Here is a 17,595-nt window from a genome sequence, read left to right on the forward strand (position 1 = left end):
CATTGATAGTTATATATTGTGAATATTTTTCACTCGCATGAGAGAAAAGATAATTATGTTTGTGCTAGTATATTTGCAATTCAAGATTGTTGCATATTTTATTTATTTGAGTTGGAAATTTTTAAGACAATTTTGACAAGTGATCAGTGAGGGAAAGATGTCAAAATTGTCGTGATGTAGAATAATATTGGATCGCTTTTAATCAAGTGTTATTATTTATAATATTATAAAATTTTAATTAATAGTGTATTTAATTAGTTTTTGAGATTTTTCTCATTACTACGCAACTATTTGATTTGTGTAATTTAAGATAATTAATTCGTTTCTTCTAAAATAACTATTTCCTTCCTTTAACAATTTTTTAATTTATGCAATAACATCTTTTCCCTATATCAACTCTGAACATTTTTAAAAATAATTTCTTAGCTTTTGTTATTTCCATTTCAAAATAATAACTTATAAATAAATTGAAAATGATAGGCTATTAGTTACAAATTCAAAAACAATTAAATTCTTTAAGGTAGATATTGTACAACTTCAAGAAAAAAGTAGAAAGATATTTTTTTCTTCTAAAAGAAATATATTTATGGTTAAGATAATACATATCTTTGACCCTGGGGATTCAAAAAATTTAGAAGTACATACATGGAATATTAATTATTTAAATCATTGATTGGATTGTGGATATATACAAATTTATGGTAAGTTGGTGTAGGTTCTTATTGTCATGTTATTTATTCAAGAAAAAAGGTAAAATAAATAATAGATAAAAATGTAAATAAAATGAATAAGCTACTAAAAGGAAGTGGTAAAACTTGGTAAGCAAACCTAATGTAGACTTTGGTGCAACAAGATAGACTTAAATATTTGTATAAATAATAGAACATGGTGTCTTCATTTTTGTTCTTATCTATTTAACTTTGTGTTTTCTTTCAACAAAAAACATCTAAAACAATTTAGTGTTATCAATTATTTTTTGTGGAAGAAATAATGGAGGAACAAAACAATCAATTTTTTGAAATAATCAGATGTCTGCTGGTAGATGTTGATGTCAGTTGTCTTCTCATTACTGCAACTTTTCTCAAGAAATCCAAATTTGAAGGTACTTAACTTTAGTTTTTCATTTTACCAAATTAAGGGTGTTTAAAATCTAAGACTGAGATAAAACTTATATCATCTTAAAATAAAGTATGTTTTGTATTCTTTTCATTTTATCATATTTTTATTTGAGATTTATGTCGATCAAGATTTATATAAGTCAAAACTAGTCATCAATTCATCTAATTAGTTTTTTTTTTTTAATTTCTTCTTTTTCTCATCAACTGATTTCAGAAATTTTTCTATATGTATTATCAAAAACTTTAGTTTTTTTATATGTTTTACAATAACATTATTTTTTTGGTTTAACTCAGTTGTGACAGTGAAGAGTGCAAAAGATGCTTTAGGTGTTCTTCGGAGCAGTGGCCTCTCATTTGCACTTGTGGTTACAGAAGTCCACATGCCCGAAATAAATGGCTTTCAACTACAACAAGAAATAGCCAAAGAATTTAACATTCCTGTTGCTTGTGAGTTCATGATTATTTTTATTCTTCTTCGATTTGAAATTAATAGATGTCTATAAGAGAAAAAATTATTTTTTATTAACAACTCTCTATCAATAACATATTTATGTAAAAAATAACTCACCCTAAGAGCATAGTTGATGATTGATGGAAATAAATTAACCCCACCCCAAATATAAATGCTTGCTTTTTCTATTCTCTTATAACATCATCCCTTTTATTTAGTTTTGACTCAAAGTGTATGACTTAAATTTGTACTATTGAATGTGACCAGTTTATTCAGTCGATGAAAAAGAAAGTACAATTATGAAAGGACTTGAGAGTGGAGTTATTTTATTTATGGGGAAGCCAATATCACAAAATGATATTAATTTTTTATGGAAATATGCTACCATGGGAAAGAAAATTTATAAAGGAAGACAAGTTATTAATCGACAGAATCAAGACGATACCAATGAAAGAATCCCCCATGAAGTAATTCATATTGAATCTTCATCGTCGGACAGTGAGAGGGACAAGTCTGCGAGAAAATCTGAAGCGAACGAAAGCGAACAGGGTTCGTCTCCACTGTCAAAAAAGACTAGAATTGTTTGGACAGATCCCCTCCATGACAAATTTGTGGATGTCGTTTCAAAACTTGGCATGAAGGGTACGTCTTCTCAAACATTATATAGTGAAAAATATGAGATCATCTAAAATTTATCTTTATGTAAACTACCTTACATTTGATTAATGATTCTTTTTTCTGCAGAAGCTCATCCAAGGAAAATTCTTGACCGCATGGATACTCCTGAATTGACAAGAATACATGTGGCAAGTCACTTGCAGGTATACTACAAATAACTCATCAATAAGAATTACTAATTGAGCATAAAGTTAATGAAATTCTATATTCTATAATAAAATACATGAGCATAGCAAGGATTATTTTAAAATTATAAACGCTCTAATGTTTATTACACAAAAGTAAGAAACTAAAATTAAGTCATAACTTAATAAATATATTTTAAAGTAGGTAACACATAAACGAATTAATTAAAATAGTGATCTAATTATGATAAATTTCTAAAAATTTATCTATTATATTATAATGAATATGAATTATAATTCAGAAAAATATTTCAGTTATGCCAATAAAAGTTATTTATCTATATAGACAATAAACAATAAGGAAAAATGTCAAACATACATATACATACTAGCATGCATGCACATTGGGGACGTGAGTGTGTCATTAACTAACCCACTGCCGGAGAAACCCTTAAGACTTAAACTTAGCAAATAATAATCAATTCATCAAATCAACAATATTATGTCCAACAATGTTTTATAAATAAATAAACTTTATAAATAAGTTAAAATCTTATTTAGAAACTCCCCGAGAACTGAAAGTCATCATAAAGAACTGCTAATTAAGTCAATTCCACTAAAATGTGTTACAACTAAAATTTAAGATAGACTATCCCCGTGTATGAAATATGGACTTGAACTGTAAGATGATCCTTGGATCCTGAGCACCACCCTGTGATAAAAAAAAATGTATGTTAGGCTAGATATGTAGTTTTGGAGGAACCCTATCAATAAGATTCACTCAACAAAGAAGAGTAGATTTTGGTATTATTATGTACTCGTAGGCATCATAGACTGACTCAAATTTTTTTATAAAAAGTAACACATAAACCAAACAACAAGTAGATTAGACTCGAACACATAAATAATTCACGACTATTAAATATAATCATCACAAGGTTATCAATAATAAGTCTTTCAACAACATGCTCAATCAACCATTAACCTACACAACAATAAACAAAGTATACATATATGTTGAGAGAATTATTTATCTCAACAACCATAATTTCCAGGGAATAGCTTCGTCCATATATCATATTGTCATGGTACCCAACCTTCGATACATACATACATTCATATCATCACTAGCAAGCATGTATAAAGATCAATCAATAAGCATTTTACTCAGAAGTATATATACATAAATCTAAGTATGTTCTAACAAATTTAACCATTTTAATATGGTGTAATGAGCTTACCAGGATTAAAAAAAATAGATATGGAGCAACCCCTATGAATAAGATTTTGGAGGAACGCTATCAATAAAGTGAATTCTATTAATATAAATTTCATTTTGAAAGTTTTTATTGCTCACTAATCCCTCCCATTAGGATAATATAGGATCAAAACAATCAAACCTCAATTAAAAAATCACAAATGACTCGCAAACCCTATAACATCTTTTTTTTTTTGCTAAGAACTATTATAATCGGAAATTTGCACCTAATATCATCTCGAAAAATTCCATCTAATTAGGTAAATTTTTAGGACTATCATAACGACAAAGCATGTCATTAGACACATAGATAACACATACTTAATGCATGCGATATTATATTAAAATAACTATCATAAATGCTTATCCTTAGATTTTGTATATGAAAAATATTACATAAATGAATGATTGAAATGTAAAGGACAAAATAGAGATGATATGAAATAAGGGTGGGGTGGTGGTTAGAGAATGTCTATTATATGCAATGTTTAGGGGATTTTGATATTTAAATCAAACTTTGAAGTGTGTATTACTTTCAGTCCATTGAGATATTGTAACTTCTCTTAAATGGAACTCAAGTATCGATATATATGATACATTAAGTATTTTCTTGAATAAAAGCTATAAAATTTGAAAGTTGTAGTTCTATTAATTTATGCTCATGTTAGAAATTCTATCATAGAATAAATTTTCAAAGTTAGATAAACATTGTATAGAAATTTACATATTATTTCTTTTATTGCTAGAACAAAGTAATCATTCTCGTGCTTGCAAACTTTGTAGAAATATCGCATGGACTTGAAAAAGGACAGTAGAGTCCAACAACCTATGCCAGAAAATTCGAATGTTGTTGATCATGTTATAGAGACTGATCATCAAGACTTTCATTCTAGTAAAAGGGAGAAAGAATTGGCAAGAATTTTGTGTCGTCATATAAATAAAAAGTCTCATAATATTGGATTGGGAGAGGCTCCAGTAGAGCTATCCACTTTACAACAGAGTTATGAAAGTACTGGAAATGGAGGAACTGGTACTACAATAGATGACTTTGTTATGTTGGACAATGTTTATTCAACTGAACTTACTTCAATTATTTCTGGAAGCCAGCTGAACGTTCAATCTTCTAATATGGTACGTTTTTTTTAAATTTTTTAGATTTTTTTCATATTAATTATCTGGCATTCTTTAAGTTCAAGAAGTTTTTAATCTTTTTTGGTAATAAAATGTGCAATATTACCATAACACCAACAAGTAATACAAATTAAGATCATCAGGTCTTCCTGCTAACTTCTAGGAAGAGCGTAAGAAGAACCTACACATCAGAAAAAGAACAAAATCAACAGCCTATTCTAGTTACATATTCTAATCAAGCATGGACATTTGCTTGATTTTCTTGCACAACTAAATATACTCACTCTTTCTTTTTGTTCTTTGAATCTGTATCACTATACCTCCACTATTTACAATTGTTTGTGATAAAATACGTAAACAAGGAGAATAGTTTTTGGTTAATTTTCTGTGTATAGCTTTTGTGAAATAACTATTACATTTATACAGGTAAGATGGAAAGAGATACGGAACCAGATAAGGAAAAAGATTATACAGAATATATTACTAACATAATTAGTCTATTCTGTTCCTATAATTATTTTGCTAAGTATGGGTATTTTCTACACTCCCCCTCAAGTTGTGCACTCGGATTTCCAATGCTCAACTTGCGCAAGACATTGCTGAAAGCTTCAGTACTAACAGCCTTGGTTAGGATGTCTGCCAGTTGATCTTTTGATCGAACAAATGGAAGTTTGATAACCTTGTCTTCTAACTTGTCTTTGATGAAGTGTCGATCAACCTCAACATGTTTTGTTCTGTCATGTTGGACAGGATTTCCAGAAATACTTATTGCTGCTTTGTTGTCGCAAAATAACTTGCAGGCTGTTTTCTGAGGAAAACCGAGTTCATTTAGCAGTTTCCTAATCCATAGGATTTCAGTTATTCCTTTCACAATTCCTCTGAATTCAGCTTCCGCACTTGACAGGGCTACAACCTTTTGCTTCTTGCTTCTCCAAGTGACCAGATTCCCTCCTACCAAGGTGAAGTATCCAGAAGTGGATTTCCTTTCATCTCGGTCTCCGGCCCAATCTGCATCGGTGTAGGCAGTTATATCGAGGCTATCATTTTTCCCGAAGTAGATCCCGGTGCTGCTTGTACCCTTTAGATATCTCAGAATCCTCATTACTGCTGTCATGTGATGTATTTGGGGTAGATGCATGAATCTACTCACTATCCCCACTGCATATGCAATATCTGGTCTTGTGTGGGCTAGATAAATGAGTTTCCCAACAATCTTCTGATATTGTTCTTTGTCAGTTGCCTTTGCCCCTTCTATGACCTGAAGACCATGATTTGCTATAATTGGAGTGTCAGCCGGTTTACTCCCTAACATTCCTGTTTCAGTTAAAAGATCAAGAATATACTTTCGTTGGTGAATAAAGATCCCTTGCGTGGATCTTAAGACTTCTATACCAAGAAAGTACTTTAAGTTTCCTAGATCTTTCATCTCAAATTCCTGAAACAACTTCCCCTTTAAGGTAACAATTTCTTCTTCATCATTTCCGGTGATGATCATATCATCTACATATATAATTAGACAGGTGATTTTCTGATTTGCCCCTTTTATGAATAAAGTATGATCAGAATTACTCTGTCTGTACCCAAATTTCTTCATAGCCTTAGTGAACCTTCCAAACCAAGCTCTTGGAGACTGCTTTAAGCCATACAGGGCTTTCTTCAATTTACATCCTTCTCCATCTTTAAAGTCATGAGAATATCCTGGAGGGGGTTCCATATAGACTTCTTCTTCAATGCTTCCATGGAGGAAGGCATTTTTAACATCGAACTGATACAAGGGCCAATCTTTGTTTGCTGCTACAGAGAACAATACCCGTATTGTGTCTATCTTGGCTACTGGGGAAAAAGTCTCTGAATAGTCGATCCCAAAGGTCTGAGTGTAACCCTTGGCCACCAATCTTGCCTTGTACCTTTCAATGGTTCCATCTGCCCGGTGCTTAATGGAGAATACCCATCTACACCCTACCTTCTTCTTCCCTTTGGGTAGAATACATTTTTCCCATGTGTGATTCTTTTCCAAGGCAACATATTCATTTTCCATGGCTTGTCTCCACTTCTCATCTTCAAAAGCTTCTTCCACGGTTCTGGGAATGTTTGTTGAGTACAGGGAGGTAGTGAAGGCAACAGCTGTGTTGGACAAGTTTTCATTGCTGATTCTTTCTATGGGGTATCTGGACCGTTGATCTTCATATTCCGGGTCATACCTTTTGGGAGGAACACCTCTCGTGCTTCTGTGAGGAAGCTCATATCTGTTTTGACAATTATCACTAGACACAGAGTCAGTAGGAACAGTACACAATTCAGAATTTACCTCAACTGATGTTGACTCAGGGTGCTCAGTGGTTGTCATTGGAGTGGTTTGAGGAGAGGGAGCTGATACAGATGTTTCAGAGTTGACGTCGGTGGTATTGCTTACTTGCGTTGGAGGATCAAGGTCCATCATTTCTGGATATATTAACCAGCTAAGGTCATCATTCGTAGTCTCCCCCTGAGGACCAGGCTGGGTATAGTAATAGGAGTGTTCAAAAAACTCGCAGTCAAGGCTGGTGTAGATTTTGTTTTGAATGGGATCATAGCATCGGTACCCTTTTTGAGTAACCCCATACCCAATAAAAACACATTTGATGGCTCGTGGTTCAAGTTTATTTCTGATTCTTTTTGGGAGATGAACATAGACAACACATCCGAACACCCGTGGAGGTAGAGAATGATAGGAAGGGATGGACACATGGGAAGAAAGAGTGTCAAGAGGAGTTTGGTATGCAAGAGGTTTGGTAGGTAGTCGGTTGGTTAGATATGTGGCTGTGGCAATGGCCTCTGGCCAAAAATGGACAGGGACATGGGATTCTAACATAATGGCTCTAGTAATCTCAAGAAGGGTTCGGTTTTTCCGTTCAGCTATCCCGTTTTGTTGAGGAGTGTCCGGACAGGTAGTCTGGTGAATGAGGCCATGATCAGAAATGAACTGTTTCATATCTAAGTTTATGTATTCTCCTCCGTTATCAGATCGAAGAATTTGAGGTTGGGCAGCAAATTGGGTACAGATCATGTTGTAGAAATTTATAAACACATCATATACTTCAGATTTATTTTTTAGAAAATAAACCCAACTCATACGGGTGCAATCATCCACAAACAAAACAAAATAGGAATATTTATAAAAGGCAAATTCAGGTGCAGGACCCCAGACATCAGAATGAATTAGGGTAAATGGCTTAGAAACATGAGTTGAACTGGGAGAATAAGAATGTTTATGACTTTTTGCAAGTACACATGCTTCACAGTCCAAAACAAAATCAATGTCCTTAAAAGAGGGAAATAATCGTTTAAGATAACTTAAAGACGGATGACCTAGCCGTCGGTGCCACATCCAGATCTGATATTCCGGCGACCCTTGAGCAAGCAAAGCGTTACCCTGTTGAGTCACCTCGTTCACATAGTATAGACCTCCTCTTTCAATACCACGACCAATGATCCGCCCCGTCTGAGCATCCTGTACAATACAATCAGAGGAAGTCATTAGAATTGTACAGTTTAGTTCCTTGGTTAATTGACTGACAGATAAAAGTTTGTGGGTAAGACTTGGAATTAAAAGACAATTTTTTAAATGGATTTCTGATGTAATATCCACATCTCCGGCTTGAGTAATTGGAATAAACTCCCCATTTGCAGTTTGAATCTTAGTACGGGTAGTTGATGTGGAGGAGAGAAAATCGGTTGGATCGTATGACATAGTGTCCGTGGCCCCACAGTCAAAAATCCAATTGGACTTATTGCACATGAGACCCACACTTTGTTTTTCCTTGGGTTTTTTATATAATTGGGCTTCTGATTTTTTGGGCTCAAGGGCTAAAGGGTCAGATTTTTTTAGGGCCTCTTGTTTTCCCTCACTTTCATTTCTAGAGGACGGCTCCTCTAGAATTTTCTCTCTTCTCCTTCCCGTCGCTTCCTCTGTCTCCATCCATGGTTCACCGGAAATTTTGGTGAACCCATCTTTGCCACTCATACCTGTTCTCCTGTCGGTAACGCTGGTCGACGAAGCCTCGCCGGTACCCGCTCGCCTGTTGGTGACAGTGGTTGACGAAGCCTCGCTGGTCGGTTCTCCTTCTCCGATGGCGGCGTTAGCCTTGCCGCCGGTCTTTGTTACCTTGGTGGCGGCTTTACGCTGTCTCAGATCTTCCCACCATTCTGGGTAGCCGATGAGCTTAAAGCATCCTTCCTTGGTGTGTTTGGTTCCTCCGCAGTGGCTGCATTTGAGGTGAGTTTTGTCCTCTCGCCGGAATGATGAATCTGACCGGCTAAATGAAGAATCTGACCGGCGTTGAGTGACAAGACCACTTCCGATCTCTGAGGGACCTCGTTCCAGTGATGAGTTGCCGGTCATTATGCCACGACGAGCAATTTCTCGTCTGATGGTGGCATATGCGGCATCAATGGTTGGAAGGGGATCTAGATTTAGGATGTCTCGCTTTTCTTTGTCAAGTGAATCATTTACACCGGCCAAAAACTGGTACAGCCTTTGTCGTTGTATAAATGAGTTGAACAGTGTGATGTCTTCTGCGCATTTCATTGGGTTCGGCATTCGTCTATCGATTTCTTTCCATAGGGTATTCAATTTACTGAAATAGACCTCTATCGTGTCTATCCCTTGTTTCATAGATGTTGCCTTTGTGTTCAGATCATAGATCTGCAGTTCATCTCTGCCGCTACTGAGTAGAGTTTCGATGCCTTTCCATAAATCTCGGGCAGTTTTGTAGTCCAAGAATTGATTCACGAGGTCTCCGTCAATATTCTCGATGATCCATGAAATGACCATCGAATCTTTTTGAGCCCATTGCTGGTATTCTGGATCGTCTGGTGAAATGGGATTGACGATGATGTGATTGAGTCTTCCCCGACCACCAATTGCTATCTGCATCAGTTTACACCATTTGGTGTAGTTGGTGAAGTTCAATTTTTCCGCGACTCGCACTGTTTGTGAAGTCACTGGTTCGATGTTGGTTGAGCTTTTGTTGAGTGTTTGGAACATTTGAAACAGTTGTTGCATATGTTCCATAGAAATAAGCTGGTTTGGATTTTCTGGTGGGTTTTCCGATGGGTCTTCCATTTCGGTAGATCCCGGTAGATGATGAGTACGAACAACCGTCGAAGATCGACCTTATGGCTCTGATACCATGATAAAATACGTAAACAAGGAGAATAGTTTTTGGTTAATTTTCTGTGTATAGCTTTTGTGAAATAACTATTACATTTATACAGGTAAGATGGAAAGAGATACGGAACCAGATAAGGAAAAAGATTATACAGAATATATTACTAACATAATTAGTCTATTCTGTTCCTATAATTATTTTGCTAAGTATGGGTATTTTCTACAGTTTGCCGGTATACCTTCCAATGTTTAGCCTGCCAAGTTTAATATACTAATGCTCCAGAAATTGTAGCCACCACTTCTTTTTTGAATTGCCTCCAGTGTCTTCCTTTGATCCATTGTAGACTTTGTTTCAAACCTTTTGTGGAATGTCAATTCCTATCAATATTTCTAACGCGGTCCTTACTTCATTAATCCATTTGCATTAAGCAAATATATGTTGATCAGTTTCATCGACTTCCTCATCACATAAGCAACACATTGTGTTCTCTACTTGCATATGAATCCTTTGTAGCCTTTCTTTAGTCAACAACCTAATCATTTGTTCTTGGCAACATCATGCAATTTCAAATCAGGTCTGCTTCCTTCATTACATTCATGTTTCCCAGTAGAGCATTATAATTGCTTGATATTCAATATTGTCCATTACTAGTCAACCTATACACACCTCTATCATACCAAGTTGACATCATATCTTTAGGCCATTCAGTCTTCTCCAGTACTAACTATTTCCCCACTGATGCTAAGTTCCACAACTTAGATATTTTGCATTCAATCCTCCATATTTCTTTGGTTTACAAACATTATCCCACATTACAAGTGATATCTCCCTATCTACCTCTGAGCTTCCCCATAAGAACATTCTTCATTGTTTATCAATATCATCCAATACACATTGTGGTTAAATTAACACAACTCCCCAAATATATATGGAAAATAAAACTGCATTGATAACCACTTTTTTCCTACCAGTTATTTTCTATACCAGCTAATGACATTCCACTTTACTCCATTTCTTTGATTATAAACGTAGTTACAGGTATCTTATGGGAAAAGAACTTAGAACAAATCATGTTCCCCTCAAAATCAATTATTTGGTGTTGTCCTCCATACTAGCTTGAAAGATACTAGACTTGTTCATATTGGCCACAAGTTCAGTCACTTCACAGAAATGTTTTAAGGCTTCCATGAATATTTTTGTAGAATTCGTATTACCGTTACAGAAAATCGTTAAATCATCTGCAAAGATAAGGTGAGTAAGCTTGCTAGACTTGCACATAGGATGAAATTTGAAATCAGGTATGTCACCCATCTTCCGAAGAAGTCTAGTAAGATATTCCATTAGTAGCACAAATAAAAGTGGTGGCATAGGATCTCCTTGTTTTAGCCCTCTTCTCCCTTGAAAGTAACCATGACCCTGACCATTTACTTTAAAAGTTAACTTGGTGGATGTAATACACCTCATCAGTAACTGCGTAAAAGGCTTAGGAAAGTCATACCCGTATAATGTTTAATATAGAAAATCCCAGCTAACCATATCATAGGCCTTCTTTAGATCTATGTTCATTAAGCACCTTGGAGATGTCATTATAGTGCCATGTAATAGTAAAAATTTGAAGGTGTTACTAAAGAGGATATATAGTTCCTGCTCCATTATGATTTTACTACATTCAAAACCTTGAGCAATATTTTCTATACCTATATTTGATCATATAGCAGTATATTCTAAAAATGTGATTTAAAGAGTTAAGCATATAAAGGAAGTTTGTACACAATATCATTTTTCTCTTCACTATAATTCCTATTTACCTACATTTCCTTGCCTAGTTAATTAATGATGCTGATAATATAGTTTTGTAGGAAATATGGAAGGAAAAATAATATCTTTAGAAGATGCTTAAGTTTATTATATGCTACTTATGGCCACTTGAGATGATTACAATCATCAACTACATTACTATTTATACTACTCAAAATAGAAAACAAAAAGTCTTGCACAAATAACTAAATACATGTATCACAATTTACTAGATACATGTACTACGGAATTCTAAAAAGACTTCTTGAAAAACTAAGAGACAATTTTGGAAGACTAAACATTGATGCATTAATTCCAACACTCCCCCTTAATGCATTTGCTTGATAACTCCAATGCGTTCTCGAAGATAGCAAAATTTTTCTCTAGGAAGTGCTTTGGTGAAGATGTCAGCAAGTTGTTCTCCTGTCTGACAATAATGCAACTGAATTTCGCCTTTCTCTTGTGCTTCTCGGATAAAATGATACTTGGTGGAAATATGCTTTGATCTTTCATGGCTGACTGGATTCTTGGCAATTGCAATTGCTTATTTGTTATCACAATACAGAACAGTCCCTTTTTTTTGTTTTTCACCAATGTCTTCAAATATTCTCCTAAGCCAAATAGCTTGAGAAGTAGCCTTGGATGCTGAAACATATTCGGCTTCGGCAGTGGATTGAGCAACAACACTTTGCTTTTTTGATAACCAAGAACAAGTGCTTGATCCAAATAAGAAAGCATAACCAGAAGTACTCTTCATGTCATCTATACTTTCAGCCCAATCACTATCAGAATAACCAATTAAGTTCAAATTTCCACCAAATTTGTACATTATTCCATAATTCATTGTTCCTTGCAAGTAGCGTAGAACACGTTTTGCAGCTCCAAAATGCACTTGGCTTGGTTCTTGCATGGATCTGGATAATAAACTAGCAGCAAACATAATATCTGGCTTCTTGAAGTAAGATATAGCAAATTTCCAATCAAACTCCTAAAAAGTGAGCTATTAACTTTCTTTTCTCCATCATCTTTTCTAAACTTCTCATTTGCTGCTAATGGTATGGTCACAGACCTGCAATCCATCATTTTGAATTTTTGAAGAATACTGTTAGTATACTTCTTTTGAGAAATAAAAATTCCTTCTTTCACTTGAGAAACTTCGATGCCCAAGAAATATTTAGCAATCCAAGATCACTCATTTCATAAGCTTGCATCATATCTTCTTTGAAATTTTGCATCATCTTTACATCATTTCCTGTAAAGAGCAAATCATCCACATAGAGACAAACAATGATAATGCTGCCATGTTCTTTCTTCACATACAAAGTGGCTTCACTTTTACTTCTCTAAAAATTATTTTTCAGAAAGTATGTATCAATTTTATTGTACCAGGCTATTGGAACTTGCTTCAGCCCGTAAAGAGCTTTTTTAGTTTATACACCTTTTCTTCTCCCCCTTGAACAAAAAATCCTTGAGGTTGCTCAACATAAATCTCTTCTTCAAGTTTTCCATTCATAAATGCTGATTTAACATCAAGTTGAAATATCTTCCATTTTTTTTGTGCAGAAACAGCAATTATAGTTCTAATTGTCTCAAGACGAGCAACTGCAGAGAAAGTTTCATAAAAATCAATACCTGGTTTTGCGTAAAGCCTCTAGCAACCAACCTTGCTTTGTGCTTTTGAATATCTCCTTTCTGATTGAGTTTGATTTTGTAAATCCATTTTAGACTTACAACTTCTCTTTCTCTAGGAATAGCCACAAGCTCCCAAGTATTATTTTTTTCGATCATTCGAATTTCTTCTTCCATGGATTTCTTCCAAACATCATGCTTTATTGCTTCTTCATAATTTTCTGGCTCAACACCGGCAAAATTACATCTTTGATAAATGTCACTCAACATTTTTGTTCCTCTTGGAGGCGGTTCTTCATTATCTGAATCTGGGATTTCTCCCCCTTGAGAGACATCTTCATCTTTCTCATCCTCTTCTTGATTTGAAGATATGATAGCAGTATTCTCTATCTTTTTATCCTCCCAATTCCATGTTGTTTTTTCATCAAAAATGACATCTCTACTAACAACAAGTTTGTTAGTTTTGACATCGAGAAGCCTATATCCTTTTGTCACATCACTATAACCAAGAAAGACACATTTTTGACTTTTTTCATCCAATTTTGTTCTTTTCTCAGCAGGTACATGAGCATAACAAATACACCCAAAAATTTTAAAATGACTTACAGAAGGTTTAATTCCACTCCAAGCTTCAACTGGTGTCTTGTCCTTTAGTGCCTTTGTTGGACACCTGTTAAGGATGTGAACTGCTGTATGCACTGCTTCTGCCCAAAAATATTTTGGCAGCCCTTTCTCATTCATCATAGTTCTGGCCATTTCAACAATTGTTCTATTTCTTCTTTCAGATACACCATTTTGTTGAGGAGTATACCCTGCTGTAAGTTGCTTCTGAATGCCTTCATTTTTGCAATATTCTTCAAATTCTCGACTTGTGTACTCACCTCCTCGATCACTGCGAATGGTTTTGATGCTGCAACCTTTTTGCTTCTCAACAAGGGCTTTAAATTTCTTGAATGTAGCAAATGCTTCTGACTTTTCTTTCAAGAAATAAACCCAAGTCATTCTTGAGAAATCATCAATAAATATTAGAAAATACCTTTGACTTCCAAGAGATGGAGTCTTCATTGGTCCACAAATGTCGGTATGAATTAGTTCCAAAAAAACATTTGCTCTCCAAGACACCCCTTTTTNTATGATAGCAGTATTCTCTATCTTTTTATCCTCCCAATTCCATGTTGTTTTTTCATCAAAAATGGCATCTCTACTAACAATAAGTTTGTTAGTTTTGATATCGAGAAGCCTATATCCTTTTGTAACATCACTATAACCAAGAAAGACACATTTTTGAATTTTTTTCATCCAATTTTGTTCTTTTCTCAGTAGGTACATAAGCATAACAAATACACCCAAAAATTTTAAAATGACTTACAGAAGGTTTAATTTCACTCCAAGCTTCAACTGGTGTCTTGTCCTTTAGTGCCTTTGTTGGACACCTGTTAAGGATGTGAACTGCTGTATGCACTGCTTCTGCCCAAAAATATTTTGGCAGCCCTTTCTCATTCATCATAGTTCTGGCCATTTCAACAATTGTTCTATTTCTTCTTTCAGATACACCATTTTGTTGAGGAGTATACCCTGCTGTAAGTTGCTTCTGAATGCCTTCATTTTTGCAATATTCTTCAAATTCTCGACTTGTGTACTCACCTCCTCGATCACTGCGAATGGTTTTGATGCTGCAACCTTTTTGCTTCTCAACAAGGGCTTTAAATTTCTTGAATGTAGCAAATGCTTCTGACTTTTCTTTCAAGAAATAAACCCAAGTCATTCTTGAGAAATCATCAATAAAGATTAGAAAATACCTTTGACTTCCAAGAGATGGAGTCTTCATTGGTCCACAAATGTCGGTATGAATTAGTTCCAAAAATACACTTGCTCTCCAAGACACCCCTTTTGGAAAAGACTTCCTGTGTTGCTTTCCCATTATACAACTTTCACATGTATCCACCTCAGTATGTATCTCAGGAAGGCCTTGCACCATGTCCTTTTGCTTGAGAAGCTTTAAACCATGAAAATTCAAGTGACAAAATCTTTTGTGCCAAAGCCATGAATCATCTACAATTTCATTTTTTAATGCATTGTAATGAAATTGCAAAGGGAAGTTTCTTTTTATCATCTTTACTTCAACAATGACTTGATTTGGCTCAATTTTATCATAAATCTTGCAATAATTATCTCTAAACACAAGAGAATAACCATTTTCCATGAGTTGACCAACACTAAGCAAATTTTCTTCCAAGTCAGGAACATAGAGAACATCATGAATTTTCTTACCGCATCCTTTCATGTTGATCGAAATAGTACCTTTACCTTTCGCATCAACTAAGGCTCCATTCCCCATCTTCACTTTACTAATGATGCTGTTATTAATTGAGAGGAAAGCCTTTTCATCTCTAGTCATGTGATTAGTACAACCACTATCAATATATTATTCATTGCCTTTTGTTGAAGCATCAGATTTAGAAGCAAAGAAAAGGTTTTCTTCCCTTTCTTCCTTATGTTTTTCACAAAAATTTGCTTGCTCCTGTTTCTTGTGCCAACAATCCTTTTCAACATGGCCAAACTATTTACAAAAGTTACATTGGGGCTTGCCTTTGTGCCAACATTTTTCTGCATTGTGATTAGTCTTTTTGCAAATTTTACGATAAAGACTAGAGTTTTTCTCACCTTTTTCTTCAACCTTCTTGGAAGAACCATCATGATCCTGCTTCTTTTTTGGCTTTTGATTTTTCTTCTGATGATTTTTTGAGAAATTTTGAGAATTATCATTTATTTTAGACTGGAAAGCCGTCTCTTTGGGTTGATCTTCACGAAAAAATCATCGCTTCTCGTGTGCATGAAATGATCCAACTAGCTCTTTGTTGGAAAACTTAAAAAGATCTTTCGTCTCCTCAGTGATAGCAACGATGTACTCATACTTTTTTGTGACACTAATTAGAATCTTTTCCACAACTTGTTGGTCAGAAATTGTATCACTATGATTTCTCATTTCATTAACAATATTCATGACTCTTGTGCAATATTCATCAATTTTTTCAGATTCTATCATCTTTAAATTTTGGAACTCTCTTCTAAGATTTGAAGATTTATAGTGCGTACCTTTTCGTCACCATACACCTCAGTTTCCAGAAAATCCCAAGTTTCCTTTGCAGTCTCACAAGTAGCAGTTTTTGCAAAATATGCTCTTGAGACTCCCATTTGGATTTTGCTTAAGGCTTTTGCATCTTGACGATACTTAGCCTCAAGATTTTTCATCTCTACTGCTGTAAGATCACCATCGTTTTCTGGCTCTTCAAAGCCATTTGCAACAATAGTCCACAAACCTTCAGCTTTCAAATGTGTTCTCATTCTTATCTTCCAGGATTCAAAAACCCTTCCATCAAAAAATGGAGTAAGAACAACTGAAGAATCAACACCTTCATTTGTTTTGGATGCCATATTTTTTTCTTCACCTAACCCCAGATTAAGAACGAAAACCTGCTCTTGATACCAATTTGTAGGAAATATGGAAGGAAAAATAATATCTTTAGAAAATGCTCAAGTTTATTATAGGCTACTTAAGGCCACTTGAGATGATTACAATCATCAACTACATCACTATTTATACTACTCAAAATAGAAAACAAAAACTCTTGCACAAATAACTAAATACATGTATCACAATTTACTAGATACCTGTACTACGAAATTATAAAAAGACTTCTTGAAAAACTAAGTGACAATTTTGGAAGACTAAACATTGATGCATTAATTCCAACAAGTTTGAGGTGATAGAATTGTAAAAATATGATTGGGTGACTTTTAATTTCTTGTTTCTTATATATTTTAGAACATAAATAGTTGAAATTTGTTTAATGAAAGAATAAATATATTTGATATGATAATTCGAAATTGGCGATTGAAATTATATCATAAATTGTAAATAAATTGTGTTAAAATAATTATCACTAAATTTACTTTCAATTTTTTGTTTCTTATATTTATATGTAGCAAGAAAATTATGAAGGTATTACAACAGAGAAAAGTCCATTCAATCTATGTAATGTTCTTCCGAATTCGGAACCTGAGGTAATATTTCATATACCTTTATTTTTAATATAATTTTGAGTTAACCAAAATAATAAAGTTTATACATACTTCCATTTTCTCTTTCATTATCTTTCTAATTTACCCGCTATAGCGAAAGTATCATTTTAACTCTATTATGATTTTCCGAAGTCAAAACATGACATAATTTCTTTTATATATATATATATATATA

General features: G+C 34.3%; 1 protein-coding gene across 1 annotated transcript; it reads left to right on the forward strand.

The window, feature by feature from the left end:
• Positions 1 to 990: 990 nt before the first annotated feature.
• Positions 991 to 4,776, forward strand: LOC107024851 (two-component response regulator ARR14-like). Its single transcript, XM_027918480.1, has 5 exons — positions 991 to 1,102; positions 1,413 to 1,565; positions 1,837 to 2,211; positions 2,314 to 2,390; positions 4,414 to 4,776. Exons 1-5 carry the CDS (start codon positions 991 to 993, stop codon positions 4,774 to 4,776), a joined length of 1,080 nt encoding a protein of 359 aa, XP_027774281.1.
• The last annotated feature ends 12,819 nt before the right edge of the window (positions 4,777 to 17,595 follow it).

Source organism: Solanum pennellii, chromosome 7 (assembly GCF_001406875.1).
Source record: "Solanum pennellii chromosome 7, SPENNV200".
NCBI lineage: Eukaryota > Viridiplantae > Streptophyta > Magnoliopsida > Solanales > Solanaceae > Solanum > Solanum pennellii.